The 19140-nt window shown below is 36.4% G+C and overlaps 1 protein-coding gene across 3 annotated transcripts in view; it reads left to right on the forward strand.

Moving 5' to 3' along the window:
• The window catches only part of LOC132125142 (cytosolic carboxypeptidase 4-like), a 202984-nt gene that overhangs the window by 92229 nt on the left and 91615 nt on the right, over positions 1–19140 (forward strand). For all 3 annotated transcript variants that reach the window (XM_059536392.1, XM_059536391.1, XM_059536393.1), the window contains 8 exons: positions 114–322; positions 658–826; positions 3897–3961; positions 5835–5951; positions 13073–13458; positions 16210–16293; positions 17772–17864; positions 18306–18454. In XM_059536392.1, the coding sequence (XP_059392375.1) occupies positions 114–322; positions 658–826; positions 3897–3961; positions 5835–5951; positions 13073–13458; positions 16210–16293; positions 17772–17864; positions 18306–18454 (1272 nt within the window). The remainder of the gene's footprint in view (positions 1–113; positions 323–657; positions 827–3896; positions 3962–5834; positions 5952–13072; positions 13459–16209; positions 16294–17771; positions 17865–18305; positions 18455–19140) is intronic.

The raw sequence follows: 19140 nt of genomic DNA on the forward strand, positions 1-19140 counted from the left end.
TGTGACCGCATTTTTACTTCTTTAGGGAGAATCTTTAAATGTTTCATGCAAACTGTATTATTAACATCCTGTATTATAAATATACTGAAGGTTCTCTTTATGTTCTTTTAAAGAGGTCAACTGTCGGACTGCTGTTGCGAAAGGCTATATCGCGGATCTTTTGAAGCTGTACGAAGACTGGGACAACAATGATGTCAACCTTAAGAACATTCCTATCCGTAGAGCCCTACTTCATTGTCTGCAACGTGCCACCAACTCAGCTGTGGGCAGAGACGCCCTGGTCGCCGAAGGTGGCATTAGTCTTCTCTTCCAGACCACTCAGGTGATATTTCAGTCTACTATTTGGTCCCAAAGTTATTGTTATCCCCTATCCTGGTATTTTTGTGCAGTTGAACTTTTTTTTTTTGCTACCTTCTGTACTCACATTTCTCTATTCCTAATGCTTTTATCATTTCCCCTTTTGAATCACATTGTGATTTTTATCGGCCTTGCTAAGTAAACCGGGCCCAGTCATTACCAGATGCTCTAACTGTCTGCTAATGTGCTGTAAAGAAGCAAATTTTAGCTTCTGATGTATTTTTTGCCCAGAGGAAATGTCACTCTGAAATCCCATATAGCGCCTTGAAGTGTTTTTAACGGGTTTCATTTCAACTGAAGACCTGTTTGGCCATGAAAGGCCTCCAATCTCTGGTGGAACCCGCGATCCAGCTGATGAGAAAGTGCAATCCCAAAGTCCCTCTTCCACTGACCTCAGATAAGAGCGTCTTCAGCTTTCCTCTTCCTGGGAGGCCTGTCGATGACTGGGATGCTGATTTAGGACTTTACGGTAAGGTTTATGTTCACTAGGTTTTTAAGTGAGGTTCTTTATTACACTGCCAAACAACCAACAGCTACTATTATTCTCCTCTCACAGTGTGTCCGTAAGGGACACAGAGTCTGTCCCACTAGAGATATTTAGCCTTTACACACTGCCTCTGGCTATTAGTGCCTGTCAAAGTCCTTATCGGCCAGGCCAAATTTGCCGTTGTTATCAAATAGGCGCTGGGCATTTAATGACTCTAGAAAATTCTTTCAATGTCAACACAATTTATTCAAATTTTCCTCTATTAGACTTCAATAACAAGAATGGTGTAATGTAGAGTACGTGAGCTGGATAAGTTCAGAGTGTTTAAATCCAGACCACTCATTGCTTCCCTCCAAGCATCAAATTGCTTTTCATGAATTAATACAATTATAAACAAATATATAGACTGGATAAAAGAACAAAAGGTTGATTATAATTCACTAGACACATGACCATGTCTAGATCAACATCTAATTAAAAATGTTGACACTTTACAGCTACTGAGCCAATTCATTTGCCCTGTCTGAAAATAATTTTTCTATATATAACTCTACATTCCAGAAAATCAGTCATACCTGAATATGAGTAGAATCAGGTCATAAATCATTCTTGAGAGAGAAAAAAAACACACACAGACAATTTGCATCAATATATGTCACATTTTATTACATAGGATGTTAAATGCTATTAAATATAAACACCATAAATCAGTATTGTATATAATATATTATAATAAAAAATAAATATTATAATTTCTAAAATTGTATACCTGAAATGCACCTTGCTTAATTAATTTTATAGCCATACAAACTCCCTAAAACAGTGTAAGCTGTGATTGTTCAGACCTGTGAATGAGACAAATGTCAACACCAGTCCTTGTGAAAGCAGGCAATGTGAGAAATCCCTTGTTTTAAAACCAGATTCAGAGGCCGTTTTGATTTGAATGCGTTTTTCCCAACAGTCATGTTATGCTGTACAGCATACAGTATTGCGCATAAATCAACTACCGTGCAACCCTATTAGCAGACGTGTTTCTTTTTGACTAGGTCATCAAATGCAAATGCTCTCTTTGAACAAGGTCAGAACCTGTGCAGCAGTAAACAGAGCAAAGGAAAACAAAAAGCGAAGACATGCTTGGCCAGAGAGGAGCAGATTGCTCTTTTTCTGACCCACAATAGTCTATATTCACTTGTTTTGCAGGGAGCTCTGAGGTGGTTGCCCAGGCAACCCTGCCCATCGTGGCTGCTCGACTCAATACCGCATTGTGAAGCGTGCTAGCATGCACGGCTGTTTGAACTTACCACATGTGCTTCGCTAATACACCAAAGCCCAAGAGTGCAGATTATTGTTGTTGATGTACACACACTTTTCACACAATAACTTGTAGTATCCACACACCACGCGAGAGTTTTCCTGCTGGGATGTTCTCACTAATGAGTTTCCCACTGCTTTTATCTCGAGCAAGGAAGCCAGAGAGCTGGGAAGGCCGATAGCAGACTGAACGCAATGATTATCTGTTTATCAAAAAAAAGTATGTGTGTGGTTGACTCGTTATACCTGGCGGAATGATACGTGTTTCCTGCAACGCACCCTGCTTACTAATCAAGGACTTTCTGCAGGTTTTTAGCATGGTTGTTAACATGCTAACCGCTTACATTAGCTTCTTTACTGATGTCAGATGCTTCTAAATGGAAAGCTGTGTGTGGTAGGAGCGCTCAGTAACGCTGTTAAGTCTGGCCAGACAGATAAGATGATGTTAATCTTCAAGACGCCCAGATTCGGGTGGACTTTAGCTTTAGCACTTCCTTGTCACTTCAGTTTGACTATCTTATTAGTTTTGAGCTTTGAAAATCACAGGAAAACACCCTCAGGGAATGTAAGAGATTACAGCGGTGGTTTAGTATCATATTTCTGTTATATATACAAACCCGGTAAAAAAACAAAACAAAACAAAAAAAAAAACACATCTTAAACCAGCCTATGGTGGTTTGCTGGTCTTGCTGGCCACTATGCTGAACAGGCTAGCCTGTTTCGATGGTTTTCGATGGTTTTAAAGCACTTCAACCCAGCTGAACAAACTAAGACTATAGCTTTTTAAAAATGAAATGGCTTCTTTTAACAGCAAATTACCTTGTAAAACTTAAACGTGGTTTTGACATGTTAGCATTGCTGCCATTAACATTATTAGTGCTCATAAACTGGGTTGTATTACTTCACAACCTCACACTAAAATATGACTTGTCATCGTTTATCACATGGTTAATTTACTCTGCTTGCACGCCAAATCAGATACCTTGAACGCCATTTTTTTAAAACATTTTTTATATAACCAGTCATTTGATTTAGCAGAGATAGTTGTAAAATTATAGTGCTTTTAGTGTTCTGTTTTGATCTGCAGTCATCATATCAGATGAAAGTCTGTGAAGCGTATTCAGCAGAGGGTCTGACTACATTTATTTCAGTCTATCTCTACAAATGAATATTCAATTAAAGAATCAATGGTGTGTTTTAATAATAATAATAATTATTATTTATATATTTATACATTGATATATATATATATATATATATATATAATTGAAATATATTTAATCAATAATTAGTTCAAATACTAATTGTATAAGACATAAACCGTATAATATATAATTATTGATAATAAAGATTAATTTATTTAATTAAATAACACTTTATTATTTAGTAATTTATCTATTTTGGGCATAAATAAACTAATAATCAGCATTTTTTAATAGTTTTCTTATTTTTCAGTTGAATTAATTAATTTTGAGGGGAAATATGTTTTAGCTGAATTATAATACTTTATTAAGTGTATTGTTATGAATTTTAATGAATGAAAAGCATTTAGAATATTTTTTGTTTATTTATTTCTTTATTTTGAGGGGAAGTATGTTTCAACTTAATTATACTTTATTAATTTTGATTTTATCTAAAATGGATGGATGGATGTATAGATAGACAGACTGCCATATTTTGTTCATCTTGACATTTATGTCTTAGTCTATGTTGTTTATCTGTCTTTCTTCCTTATTGAAAGATGGAAGTTTAGAAGATGACCGTGAGGAAGACGAGGAGAACGAGGAGCCAGACAACAGGGACTACGTGAGTGTTTTGAGATGTCTTCTGGAGGAAGACGTGAGCGGCACCTTCAACACATGCATGCACGCATCACGATCCTGTGTCGCAATATTTGACAGAGCAGACGATGTGAGCGTAAATTCCACTGATTCATTCTACCTCCTAAAATGTGATTGAAGAGCGGGTTCTGCATTTGACAGGAGACTGACACAAGCAACTTCCTCTTCTCACATAACTTCAGTAATAGGTCCCCTGATTCAGCCATAAATCAATGACTTCACAATCCCTTTTCTGCTGAGACGCCAACACCAAACCAAAGCGCTGCTTTCCTCTTCGGCCCTCTTCAGATACTGCTAATGCATTTCTCTGTTTCCATGTTTGTGCTCCCTTCGTCTTACCATAACAGGGTGCTTTATGACTCTGTAGTGCAAATGCGTGACTTTTACATTTTACAACTCATGTATTGATTTGATTTGACGGTCCTCAAGAGATGCTACTTCACTAGTATCAGGTGACAAAATAGACTTGATTTGGGTACTGATAAAAAAATGTAAACTAAAAAATAATATATAAAATACATTATAATGTTTTTTTTTTCTTGGTATTTTATGCCATTTTGAAATTGTATTGGACAGTCAAGAAACAGTCAAGAAACTTTGGGAAATGCCCAAGATAGATAGATAGATAGATAGACAGACAGACAGACAGACAGACAGACAGACACACACACACACACACACACACACACACACACACACACACACACACACACACACACACACACACACACACACACACACACACACACACACACACACACACACACACACACATATACACACACATTCACACAATTTTTTTATAATCTTTAAATTGGTTTTCTTTTTCTTGAGCCAAAAAAAAGACTGAATACACATTTTTTAATAACCTTTAAATTATTTTTTTATTTTTACAGAATACTAACTTTTACATTTGTTTTATTTTCTCGAGCCAAAAAAACAAAACAAAAAAAAACACTGAATACACATTTTTTATATTTTATAAATTTAATTTAATATAATTTAATTTAATCAAGCTCAGAACACAAACAATCATTACCCACTTATGATGGTAGAAAAATAATGAAAAGAACTTTAGGATGCTTTATGCCAATAATAATAATAATAAAAAAAAAATAAAAAATAAATAAATATCTATCTATCTATCTATCTATCTATCTATCTATCTATCTATCTATCTATCTATCTATCTATCTATCTATCTATCTATCTATCTATATATATATATATATATATATATATATATATATATATATATATATATATATATGGATATCTATATATATATGGATATATATATGGATACATTTAATATTTAATAAAATGTTTTATTGGCATATTTATAAAATAGCTAGGCTTAAATGGACACTTGCAATTTAAAATTAATTTAATTTACTTTTTTTAATGTCAAAACATGTTAATTGAATACTCACTTTATTGGAAAGTTATTCAGATGTCTATAAAAACCATGGAAAACTTTTTTTTTTTTTGCTGGCTTAATAGGGACACTACCTGATTTCTGTTTCCTAGTGGCACAGAATAGAACCGCACAAATAGTTTTGTTCCTATGTATGTGTAAGAGTGACATTTACAGCACAGCTGGAGGGGTGACCGCTTACATGTGCCTCACCTGGCAAATAAGGTGTGTAATTGCTGTTTGTCTGCTGCTTGGCCCACTTGCCATAAACAAAGAAAGAGTAAAGGTCAGAGCCTGCTGCATTCTATTGGCTGGAGCTGGTCACATGGCCTCTGGTCCTCACATGCAGTGATGGGAAGATATATAGGTTTCAGTCTGTAGAGTGAACTGTGTTATATAGCTGTATGTTTCTCCATGGCAGGAGGATGACCTGGAAACAGACGTGAACAAGCTGCGTCCTCGACCAGAGCCCGACCGGCCCCTAGAGCAGCTGGGCCAATATGTGCGCCTCTGCCCTGAGCTGCACCATGACTTCCAGGTGAATGTCTTTGCCTTCTGTAGCAGGAAACACACAGCATTGCATCTTCATTCTTACGTCATCAGAACTTACAGATTTCCAGTTAAACTCCAATGATAGCGTTTGTGACCAATTTCCCTCGTTTTCTTAAAAAAATATGGAAGTTACAATGAGGCTCTTACAAGTGAAGTACAAGAGAACAATTAATGCATTCTAAAATGCATTCATAATAACTTGTGCATTTGAATTGTACAGCTATTTTAGGGGTTATGCAGTTATGGCAATGAAGATCAAATTTTTTATAACTTTACATTGAAAACCTTAGGAACCTTAGGAAAAATGGTTTATTTTATCAAACTCCAGATGCATATTGTAAGTGCCTCACTATGGGTTACCAATAAATAAATAAATAAATAAATGTTTTATCAAATTTTTCATCTTAATCCTATTCCATTATCATTTATAGCACAATTGTTTATACACTTATTTATTTGCAAGGTTTTTTTTTTTGTCTCTGTGTACTGGAAGCTTATGTCACTAAAACAAATTCCTTGTATGAGCAAGCATACTTGCCAATTAAACTCTTTCTGATTCTGTTATATATACATATATATATATATATATATATATATATATATATACAGGGTTGCACATAATTTTTTTTCAGCCTGGTTCTCATAAGAGAACCTGAAGATTGGGTTTGGTCCTATAATGTGTAATAATGTGAAATGTGCAATAATGTGTGATAATACTATTTAAAATTAAAAGGTAGGCCTAGGCCTAGTATTAAATGCAAATACAATTATTTTAAAGTAGACTTAAAAATAAAATGCTAATATTTACTACTACTTTCATTGTTTGCCTCTTTATGAAGAATCGCTTTGTAAATAAAAGCGTTTTCATCATTTTCAAACTTAAAATCAGCAGGCTTTTATTCTGGTGGGTTGCTGGCAAGTAAGTATACGTGTTTCAGGATTTAGCGCTGCTGCTGATTAAAGAGCGTCAGTGAGTGAACACTGTTTTGCATTGTGCTTTTGAAAACGGCACAGGATAACCTAGATTTATACTTCAGATTGAATAGAAATCTTATATAGTACAGTTTGTCGATCTATAATGGTAATTGTGAAGAACTGTCAACCATGTCCGTATGCAAATCACGCATGCGGACCACTTATGTGTACCCCTGTGTGTGTGTGTGTGTGTGTATGTATATATATATATATGCAATAAATCCATTGCATCAATATGAAAGTAATTTTTCTTATTGAAACTGATGAAATACACAACATAGTAAGTTGATTCATATATGTCAGCCTCTGAACTTGGTCAATACTTATATAATACACAGGCACTGGACTAAAAATATATAAATCAGTCATCGCTTCCAAAATGAATTCAAAGGGTCATCTTGTTAATGCTATAAATTAATTACAGCAATAAAATAAAATGTAATCATAAGCAAGAAAATGAACAATATCACATTAGACCACAGAAATTCCAAAAAGACATTTCCCTTACATTCAACTTACAAAAGTGCATTCATCTTTACAATGTTGTATTCATTTAGTTGACTAGTACTATGTGCTGTATTAACAAAAACATACCAGTAAATGGCATTGATAAAAACATAACACTGACAAGCTACGCAATATCGCGTTCATAATCGAATGTGATTCATCTAATGAACGCGATATAGCGCAGCTTGTCAGTGATCTACGGCTCTGTGTATTAAATGTCGCTCCATCTAAAATCCTGTGATGGAGATTTAGCGGTATTATTATTCACAGAACCGGCTTTACTTATGGGATGCGCATGACAATGACGTGATTCATCGTGTAGCCCTTGTTTGTTGATCACAAAGTACAACGTAGATGAGTAAAACTAGGATGGCGGGTGTATTCAAAGAGCCGCCATTACTGTCTATTGCTATTGGTTTTTCTTTAAAACCGCGTAGCTGATAATTAATGCACACTAAGACCATTCATTAAGAATGTAAATGGGGTGAATTTTTATTTCATGTTGACTTTAATCTGCTCTGGAGAAATATTTCAAAGAGGTTTTTTGAAACCGTCAGCATCTCTGGGGTTTAGTTGTTGCAGCCAGGCGTGAAAGTTACAAGTGTCCTGCTCTTAATGGCAGACACCCAGGATAAAGTTTATATGAAGTGTCTCTAAGTGCACTTGGGGTGAATATGGACCTTGTGTGGAAGCAGTAAGGGATTTTGATGGGAACAGTGTGTGCTGTAATACCTACTGCTATTGCACCACTATACAACTTAAGAGCACAACAGAGACATGGCTTCTACTGAAAATTACCTTATTATGCTTTAAGAAAATCAGATAACTAGTGCTTTGGCTCCTTAATGGCGGCACATATGCATCACTCTTCATATTAATGAGACTTGTTATAGCACTTATATATCATTGCTCTTTTTGTTATTTTTGATTGCTTCCACTGTCTTCATCTGTAAGTCGCTTTGGATAAAAGCGTCTGCTAAATGAATAAATGTAAAATGTAAATGTATATTAATAGAGTGATCTTGTTCTGGTTTTTGGTGACCTGAAGAATTCTGGGGAAGAATGAGGAACATTTTGTTGGCAGAATATCCACTTGAAATGATTAATCTAATCTCTCAGAGATCACAATAATTATGTGTTATCTTTTCACTTATTAATCAAAGAAAAATGTGTGTGTTCATATTTATGTTGTTTTCAAACATTCAACATAATATTGACCAAAAAAGAAAAAATATATTATTATTATTATTATTATTACTATTATTACAGTTTGGTATAGGCCAGGGCTTAACAGTTTGAATTCTCATTACATGCGTAGGATATATTATATTATATTATATTTGGGAATTTGGATTCTCATTTATGCTTAAGTTTTATATAAGTTTTATAAGCTTTTAGATAGATAGATAGATAGATAGATATAGATTGTTGTTTTTTTAAGGTCATTATACATTTACATAAAATTATGGAAACACATTGTAGTGATATTTTTATATTTTTTATATAGTTTGGAGTTTTTGAACTAAAATCCTACATAAATGTATGAAAAATGATAGAACAATATCAAACTATTTTAATAGGTTGTTTCAGAATATATTCAGAATATCTGAATACCTTCTGGTATTAACCCTGCTGCGGGTCAGCCGACCGTAGGGCCATTGACCGAAATAAATGATGACATTTCAAGTTCCATAATATGTTCAGTGTGACTCTTCATTTTAAATGTGTCACCACCCCTCCCATCATGAGCCACTGCTATGGTCTTGATTGACAGCTCCACTCGCAGCACAATTACACGCCTGCGGCTGTCTTGCAGAAATCCCTGCGTGGCTGCTTTTAGCATGCGGATGAGTTCAAACTAATAGAAATGTCAACATACCTCCGGTTCATCAACGTTCAACTCCCTCCTTATTCAGACGCTGCCAGTATTGTAATTTAAATCATAAAGCATGATGTACTACTGCTGTTAAAAAGCGTCTTTTCTTTGGTTCATTTCCTCCTTCATGTACTGATGTTGTAATTCAGGTCTCCAAAAGAAATGACGAGCTACTAATTCACTTTTTTGTTTCAATTTAACATTTTTAAAATCAATTATGTTTGCAAATTCTACACATAAAGGCCAAGCAATTCCTAGAAACACATCCTTCTTCCTCATAATGACAGGTTATTAGGAATGGTTCACCCAAAATTTAATTTGATGTATTTGTCCCATTGATATGCACAATTAATTTTGTTTAATACTACAGCTCTATTAAATATTTTAATACACATCAATTTGAATGTTCATTATGCATGATATTTTTTGGTTTCAGCACAATACATTTTTGTTTTATTTTATTTATTTTTATTTTTAGTGATTGCTAACCCTAGTGTTGAACAACCAAATTTGAAAACCTGTGATTGATTCTAATATGCATCAATCTGAATGTTCATTATGCCATTTTTAATTGTTTTCTTTTGGTCTCAACTTAATCAAACCATACTGTCCATAGCCCTCTTCTCTGAACGTGTCTTTGATGTATTTCTCCCATTATCATTAAATACCACTGTGATCTTGAGACGCTGTGACTGGATTGGATGCAGGGGTTGTAATCACATTGCTGCATTATGCATGCTGTGTAAAATACCAAGATGGGAAGAATTTACAGCAGGACTTTCATGCCAATCAGTTCCCTACTATTAATCTTGCATGACTACGATGCTGCACCTGTAATTCGGGCCAAAACAAAGGCCATAATTAAATGGGTTCAATTCATAGTGTCATTCTAGGATTCAGAAGAAGAGAACATAGGTAAAACTGCAGAGCTGTCAAAAATATTTCAGGCTAGATAAAGGGTTGAGTTGTGAAACAGAAGCCTGAGAAAGCGAGATTGGCTCGGTGCTTGCGCTCTCGGAGGGAGAGGAACAGAAGGGTCCCTTCCCCTGAGGACTCGCCTCGGGATAACATGTTTCCCTTTGATCTCCAATGCTTTGTGTGAAACTGTACAGGACAGCCAGGATTTGAAAATTAGATGTGCATTTCATTCAGCATGACACCAACATCCTAGTTCCTCTGCTGACTAAGCCCAAGACTCAATATGAAAATGAGTCTTTTTGTTTTGTTCCCGCCACAGTTCCTTAGTCAAGGCCTCTGTGCAGTGTAATTGACCATTTTAGTTTAGTTTCCAATTGATAGAATTATCACTGTGATCAACTTTTTACGCTAAGTAAAAAAGCGTAACGCTGACGCTGAGTTTGCTTTGTTTCTTCTCAATAGGTAAGTTACACCATGTCTGCGCCACAACAGCTAAAGTCTGTCTACACTGAATGCGAAAAATCGACCTTTGAAAATCATTTGAAATTTGTGTCAATATGTCATAAAAAGGACGCAGCAGCAGCAGTTTTCTGTCAGGGATTTGTCGTGTCGCGCTGCAACCAGTGTAAACCATATATATATATATATATATATATATATATATATGGTGTAGACAGCATCACTGATTATAACAAGTTCCATAGTATTTTGTCATGCCACGCCACTCGCGTCCAGTTTAGACACGGTGTAACATTGGTTTTGCTTTGTTTCACAGAACTAATCGTTGCCTGGGTTGTATACGTATGTGTGGTGCAGAGCTATCAAAATAGGGGCAAGACCCCTTTGGGGTAGGGGCATGTTTGTTTTGGTGATTTCAAAAGTCAACATTGGTTAACAAGTCTTAAGACTTCTCTCATTGGGTTCATGAGTGCTGAATGGCCACAGACGCCCTTGAGCTCACCTCTACAAAAATGTTGAAACAAATTTTCAAATAGACATTCTCTTTATTAACAGACCACATATTAAAGTCTAAACAAGTACATTCTTGACATTCTGTGCACAAAAACAGTATTATTTGAAAAATTTATAGTGGATTTGGGCATCTGCCATAACACTCGCTGTTTGAAAAACCACAAGTAGAGTAATACAAATGGTGAAATGGGTGAAGTGCTGTTATCACTAGAACATCGCATGCCTGGAAAAAGGTTCCTGGCTATTCAGATTTGATGACCAAAAAGAACTGTTGTATAAAACATAATACAAAATGTGCAATTATATCGTAATTGAGAATTAAAATTCACTAAATCAATGCAATAGCTTCAGTGTAAATACTTTTAAAATATATTTTTATAAGAATAACTTTACTGTAGTTTAAGTACTTTAAGTACTCTTTTCAGAATTGTTCATGTGGCAACTCAAATCAGATTCTGTGCATTTTCAAACCAATTAGCCATTTCCCATTTTGAAAAGATCCATTTTGAATTGAGTTTGACAGCTGTGGAAAACTTCCCCAAATGTGTCACAATTGCGCTAATTTATCTATTATTTTTCGAGCTGATTTCAAAAACGTCAGGCATGAAAAGCTTTTAATGGTTGGTGGATTGGGTAATTGAATTGACCTCAAACAGATCCGTTCGTTCCCTTTGCGAATTGAATCTCTGCTTTTTCCCTCTCACCCACTTGTAGGAGCAACCGAGCACACGTTCCCCGAGTCCCACTCCCAGAGCTCATCAAAAGGGCCGTTGTATTTGTCTGTATCAAGTTCATGATTAAAATAAGTCTTTGAAAGAAACATCTCGGTGCTGCTACATTGTTTAAGTGTTATTTGTGGTTTTGAAAAACGAATATGACAAAGCGAGCCCCCTGAGATGCAATATACAGCCTGAGACATTTTTATACAGCAAAGGTTCATTTATATTAATGCATCCCCTGCTATTGGTATTCATGGAAGTTGTGGCGTCTTTGTGCTTACACATATTTTTAGGAGTGTGAAGAAGGGAAAAAAGTGAAATGCAAAGCAATAGCAGAGGGTGCAGTACTAAAGTTTTGTATCTAACAAATTCACTTTCATGTTATACAGTTTATGTGCACTGCGGCGAAGATCAGAGAAAACAAGGGACAGCGTTCAGAAACTAAGATCTTCCATAGGGAGGAGAGCGCAGATGATGGAAGCTTTTATCAACATGATGTGTGCAGAATTTCCCCCAGTCAGCACATCATGTCTATCGTGTTTCTTGGACATTCGCCTTTTCACCTTTGGGAAGAGACTGGGAATTGAACCATGGGCCTTTTCCTCACTAAATTTATGGAAATGCATGAGGCGTGAGCTTAAATTGTTATTTGGTTCCTTTAAAAGCAGCCAGGACCCTTGGCTATTTTGATACAGTTCATTTTATGCCTGTCAAAGACTGTAATTGGCCGATCCTATTTGCTGTCAGTATCACCCTTTTGAAGTCAATAGAAAGCTGGAAGTGATGTGCACCACTTTGGGCTGCATCCTCAAAACAATTCCTTATCCATTTTTGGTTTTTCTCCCTCAATAGTCTCTAAAAAAATGCTTTCATTTCCTTCACAGTATATTTTGGGTTGTTATTCTGCAGTGCAGCACTGAGCGGTTCACTGTGCCAGGGGGAAAACAGGATATCTTGTGGGTGATGTTTACTGTAATCTTTGTCTCCTTTTTTGCCGTTTTTCTCCTACACCTTTGATTTTGAGAGTTGCTGATGTGGCTGAAAGCATAGAGAGCTGACATCTGTGGATGCTCTGAATTTTTTTCCCCCTGAAAATCAACATTAGCTTTGCAGCTTCTCTCTAACAATCATGTCTTTTAGGATTTGGACTCCAGCTCTGAGGTCGATGAAAGCTCAGACGATGACAGCACTCTGATAGGAGATTTGAAAGACGAGACACTGAGTGACCAGCGAGGCTACGAGCTGCCCTCCGACAGAAATGAACACCAGGTCCAGATGAGCGACTTCCATAAGCATTACCTCAATTGCTCTAGGAAAGGCCGAAAAGGCCACTCTAGTATGGTGGACAGGCTTCTGGAGAAGTACGGGATCTGCATTCCCAACCATGATCCACGTCTCTATGCCGCCACTGCAGCCAATACGAAGTCTATAGCTGGATACTCCATACTAGCCTTCCCTGACTTCTGGGGACACCTGCCCCCACAAGAGCAAGAGCCCATGGCTAAAAGACCACCACATGTGCAAAGGTGAGAAATCAAGTCTTTCATTTCAGTTTTGCTCTTCTCAAGGAACATGGTGGATGGATTGTCTAACATAGAGGTTCTAACGACAAGGATCCTTTTTCACAAATGAGTGTTTTTTCCACCATTGAAAATTAACATTGTATCATGTTACCAAGTTAAAAAAATATATATTTATGTTACCACAGATAAAATTGCGCCGAAATATTAGAACACTTCTTCCCTGATTTATCCCATGTCACAGATAACAAAACGTATATACAAAGAGTTTTCTGTTGCAAGGTTGCATTCAATTTATCAAATGCATAAATTTTGCACAGCATTCTTCTTCTAAACAGCTATGAGACTGCATCGCAATACCAATTGTGATTAAACATAAAGGAGCTCTCTGTTTACCCGTGATCACATTTAATATTCAATATTAAAAGATTTAAGAAGACATTTGCTTTGAGAGACAAATCTGAGTAGAATTACTCTAGTGTTTTGTTGCTCATAAAAACTGTGCCATTAGAGACTGTTACAAGAAAAACAATAGAAAACAGTTTGATTCCAAAAAGACGCTTTCAGAACATGCCTAAAGATGGCTTAATTTGTGCTTTAGTTTTTGTCTTTAGTTTTAGTTTTTGTCACTGATTCTGTTCCATATTCCAGCAGTTTTCAACCTTTTAGCTGCTTGTGGTAAGTTTGCATGCTGAGATTGCCAGAAAGAAATAATACAAATATTAGACTTCATTTATAAGCAGATTTGCCTCTAAATCAGATCATGTGGATGCAGTCTAAGGCCTATTCTCCATCCTTGCTTACACATTGTCAAATGCAAATGATTGTAAATACTGTCTGCACTGAGTCATTAAACTCACTGTAAGTACAAATTAAATTCATTAAAATATTCCTTTTCGAGTTAAACTCTCTTGCCTTAAGTGAGTCGTTCTGCTTTTGCTGGTTGCTTTGCTCTACAGACACCCAAAGACACTTTTCTCCTGAGGAAAAGCCCTTAAATCTATATCTAATTATGGTAGCCCCCTTCGGAAAACTTGTTTTTGCCGAAACTTTCTTCAATGTGGAAGGGAGAGATTAAAGGAAATAGACATTTATGTCAGTCAGTTCTCCAGTTTATTGTGTTTCCTCAAGAGTAAGATAGTTTATATGGGTTCTTTTGGCGTTATTTTAACTTAAAAGTAGTTTTTGAGGTTTAAAAAGAAAGTGTCAGACAGCCAGTGACATTTACAAAAAAAAAAATGACAGTTTGAATTCCACATATTGCATCCTACTCACACATTAACTGTAGAGAATTCGGAAACATTTTTTTTGTACATTATATATTTACGCATCTAAAACATATGCCTGACACATAATTTTGATGATATTTGGAGGAAAATGGTTCACCAAATGCCTTTTCTACTCTTCATGATGTAATATGCTCAGAATTTAACATTAATGAAAGACACAATGCTTGTTTATGTCTTATTGTTTTATAGTTCTTCCTATGAAGTAAACAGAATGATGGGAGCGCTCTCGGTTTATTGCCAGCCACGGCGGACTGTTAACTTTGTTTTTGCTCATTCATTCAACCCCATTATCATCTGAAATTTGCTCTCTGGATTGGAGCGCCACAAAGATTGCCCCCCTCCCCCCTATTTTACATTGTGCTTATTCGCTTCGGGAGAAAGGCCTTATTATTATTGTTTATTGGCAAAAAAGAAATAATGCACACAAACAAACAACCAGGAAAATATGCCAATTAGCATCATACAGGGCAAAAAATATGAGGCACCATAGGTTCAATTTGAAAATGGCATCATCCAAACAGAGTTGAGAATGACCTGCCATTATTAGTGCTTTAGGTAGACGTCTGCATATTATTTCGCCTGACCGCTTAATACATGTAATATAGCTGATAGCTTTGCTCATCACTCATTTGTTAAAGTAATATCTAATGATAAGTTCTGTGTAATAAAGTAGAATGACACATGGAAAAGTATTGAACCCATGAAGAAAGCGAGGTGCAAAAAGACACGGAAAGCCAAGACACAAGCAGAAATCTATCAGTAATTAGAAAGCAATCCTGCCCCTTGCAAATGGAAATTAATATTAGTTGGTTCAGTTCCAACTGATGGCCTATATAAAGGCGTCTCATGACCAACGTGTCACACAAGAAACATTTCATTATGGGTAAATGCAAAGAGCTTTCTCAAGAGCTTCACAGCCTTATTGTTGCAAAATACTATACTTCCAAATGTTCCATGAGCAAAGTTGGGGCCACAATCCAGAAGTGGAAAGATCACCATTAATTCATCACTCATTTAGAATGCTCCATATTCATTAATATTAGGCATCGATTAGACATCGTTAACCATCTTTACCATTGTTATTGCATGGGAGAGTCACTGAATTGTGGAATCATTGTACACATGAACTGGATTCATGAATGAATTGTTAAGGCTGGTCTTGGGATTTGAATCAATCGAAAAGATTTTAATCAAAACAATGATTCTCATATATGTTGTTAATTTTACCTAATCTAGTTTCCTCATTTATTAAAGGGCTAGTTCACCCAAAAAAGAGAATTCATTAATTACTCACCCTTATGTCGCTCCAAACCCAGAGTACTGACTGCATATACACAGATTTTGTAAAATATTTATTTAAAAAATAAATATTAAAAGAAATGTTTTCATGTATAAATTGAGTTCTACTTTTGGAAACCAAAGCTGTGGTTCATTGATTAGTTTATTTATTTATTTTTCAATATTCCAGAAAGAAAGTTTTCGAAGACATCCAGCGTCTCACCTGTCCAGAGGACATCATCAACAAGGTTGTTTTTGACATGGACGATCACAGGTAAAATGCTGCTATTTTATTTAATTTTTTTCCTGATAAAGCATTTTCATTAGATCCTAACATCAGTGGCATGGCAACCATTTAGATGCTACAATGATAAATTAAGTCCATCAAGTGTCTCTGATGGATCTTAATGGATCTTTCACATGCTTGCTGAATACACAACAGTCACAGCCAGAACGTGAAAGATCTTCAATGCAGCCTTAAAAGTCCTTTTTAAAAGCTCTAAAATTGCAGCAATTACAATAAAACCTTAAAAAGGGTAATAGAGGTAAAAATGCCTTTCTAGGAACAATCTTACTGTGACTGGTTTTGATCATACGGTTCCTCAGCTTGTGTGTGTTTATCCAGTCAAGCCTGGTTTGATGTGACTGCCTCTGTCAGGGGCATTCTGGGTGACAAACCCTTGAATGGACAATGTCTCTCTGCTTGCCCGGATGCTGATGGACAGCTCGTCGTTTACTGTTATGTAGTTTGTGTGTTGCAGCAGGTTTGCGATACTGAACTGTGCACCTCTATCATATGGACAGTGTTCTGCACTCATCTTCTGTATCATTTGCAGTGTGGCTGGAATTTATTGATGCAAACGGTGCAGAATGAATGATTTAGCCAGAATGGTGGTTAGTAGTGTAAATCAATCTGTATAGGACAAGTATGGAGATAATTCACTTGTTTGTTAAGCTAATGTGACAGTATGTGGAACATGCTCAATCAGCACAGCTGTCCAAAAATGTATCTCTCTCTCTTCTGTTCTTCTCTGCTTTCTGTGTATTAGCATTCTCCAGTCAATCGTAATCGTTTTTTCTTTCTTCCTTACTTCCAATGCTCATTTTGGTTCTTGTTTTTCTCTTTTCCTTCCTTTGTTGCGGTCTATTTTTTTTCCTTTATATTTTTCATGTTTTTCCTTTCATTCCTTCCTTCCTTCATATGTTTAATTTGGTTTCTGTCTTTCCCTTTTTCCCTCCGTTTTTGCTTTCTTCCTGTTTTTCATGTCTTTCCTTCCTTCCTTCCTTCCTTATGTTGTCTTTCTTCCTGTCTTTTCTTTTCCATCTTTATTTATTTCCTTCATTCAGTCTTCATTCTATTTATTCTATCATTTCCTTACTTCCTGTGTTTACACTGGTTCCTGTCATTCTCTTTTCCTTCCTTCCTTCCTTCCTTCCTTCCTTCCTTCTGTTGTCTTTCTACCTGTCTTTTTCATCTTTCTTTATTTCCTTCTTTCTTCATTATTTCTTCTATTATTATTATTTTTTTATTGTATTTCCTTAATTTCTGTGTTTGCATTGGTTCCTGTCTTTTTCCTTCCTTCCTTCCTTCCTTTCATTATTTCCTTACTTCCTGTGTTCACTTTGGGTTCTGTCATTCACATTTCCTTTCTTTCTTTCTTTCTTTCTTTCTTTCTTTCTTTCTTTCTTTCTTTCTTTCTTTCTTTCTTTCTTTCTTTCTTTCTTTTTTTCTTTCTTTCTTTCTTTACACAGTCCACAGTGTTCCCCCGATATGTGTCCCAGTTCCCTTCACTTCTTCTCCAAATTTGAGAGCGGGAACCTGCAAAAAGCCATTCAGGTCCGCAGGTGAGACTCTTTCATTACAATACAGCACACATACACAAGCACATACACACACGCGCGCGCAAACATGTACTGCAGACAGCTCGCCGAGTGCCCTTGGGCCTCATTTGTAGTGCATTCGCAATCTCTCTCTCTCTCTCTCTCTCTCTCGTTCTTATGTTTCCACTCTTTAAGTAAGCCTGTCTCGTGAACGCATGCAAGATCAAATCAAAGACCCTGTCTACAGAGCAGTTCCGATGCGCTTAAATAAAAGAGCCGACGTTATATTTTTTTTCAAATGAAATGTGGCGGCGTAACAACAGATAGGGATGGAGTGAGAGAATTCTCTCTGTCATTTACGTAACACGTTTCTCAGTCTCTCTCTCTCTCTCATTACATCTCTCCTATCTTCTCTTACTCCCACTGATTTTCTCCTGTCTGTTTCTCTTTTGCACTCTCTCTTAGTCATGAATATGATTTGATTCTCAATGCTGATGTCAACTCCTCTGCATTTTGTCAATGGTTCTATTTTGAAGTCAGCGGAATGGTGGCCGGCGTGCCTTATCGTTTCAACATTATCAATTGTGAGAAGGGAAACAGCCAGTATAACTATGGTAAGCCATACAGTAGCAACTACTTTAAAGCCATGTGATTTACACAAGTAGGACATCCTGTTCTTGGATCAGCACATAATGTTACAGGAACCAGAGTTACTATACTTCACTTCAGATCACCCCAGATTGATCCAGGAGCATGTTCCACTTGTGTAAATAATGTGTTGGTTGCATGAGGGTTATAATATCTATTTTTTTTTTTTTTTGTATGTTCTTCGATTGTTGTAGATGGCTTTGATTTTGACACAACCATCTTCTCTCAAAAGAAATATATTTCCCCACCAGCACCAGCACAGCCAGCTTAAGAAGATGCCACAGTGGTAGCAGCTAAATCATATCTTAGCCTCGCATTGCTCTCAGACGCAGCGGTGGGCCCGAGCAGCTCTTAAATCTGACACCAGCCGTATATCCCAGAAAAATACAGTGCTTCGGCATTTCTGAGTTCCTCCCCCGATAAAGTGTTTTCAATGGCCCTTGACTGCCTTTTCCTCATTTTGGTGTGCAGCTGGGCATTATAATAGACTCGTGCTGCCCTAAAGTCAGTGTTTTATGTCTCTATATTAAATGAGATGTCCTTTACTTTTGACCTTATTTGAGTTTGAGTAAAACTTAGTCCCAACAAACATCTACTTTGAAGGGAATGCATTTCAGGGCACCCTTCTTCCTCTAGGAGTCAATGTTTTGGA

Source organism: Carassius carassius, chromosome 43 (assembly GCF_963082965.1).
Source record: "Carassius carassius chromosome 43, fCarCar2.1, whole genome shotgun sequence".
In the NCBI taxonomy this organism is placed as follows: domain Eukaryota; kingdom Metazoa; phylum Chordata; class Actinopteri; order Cypriniformes; family Cyprinidae; genus Carassius; species Carassius carassius.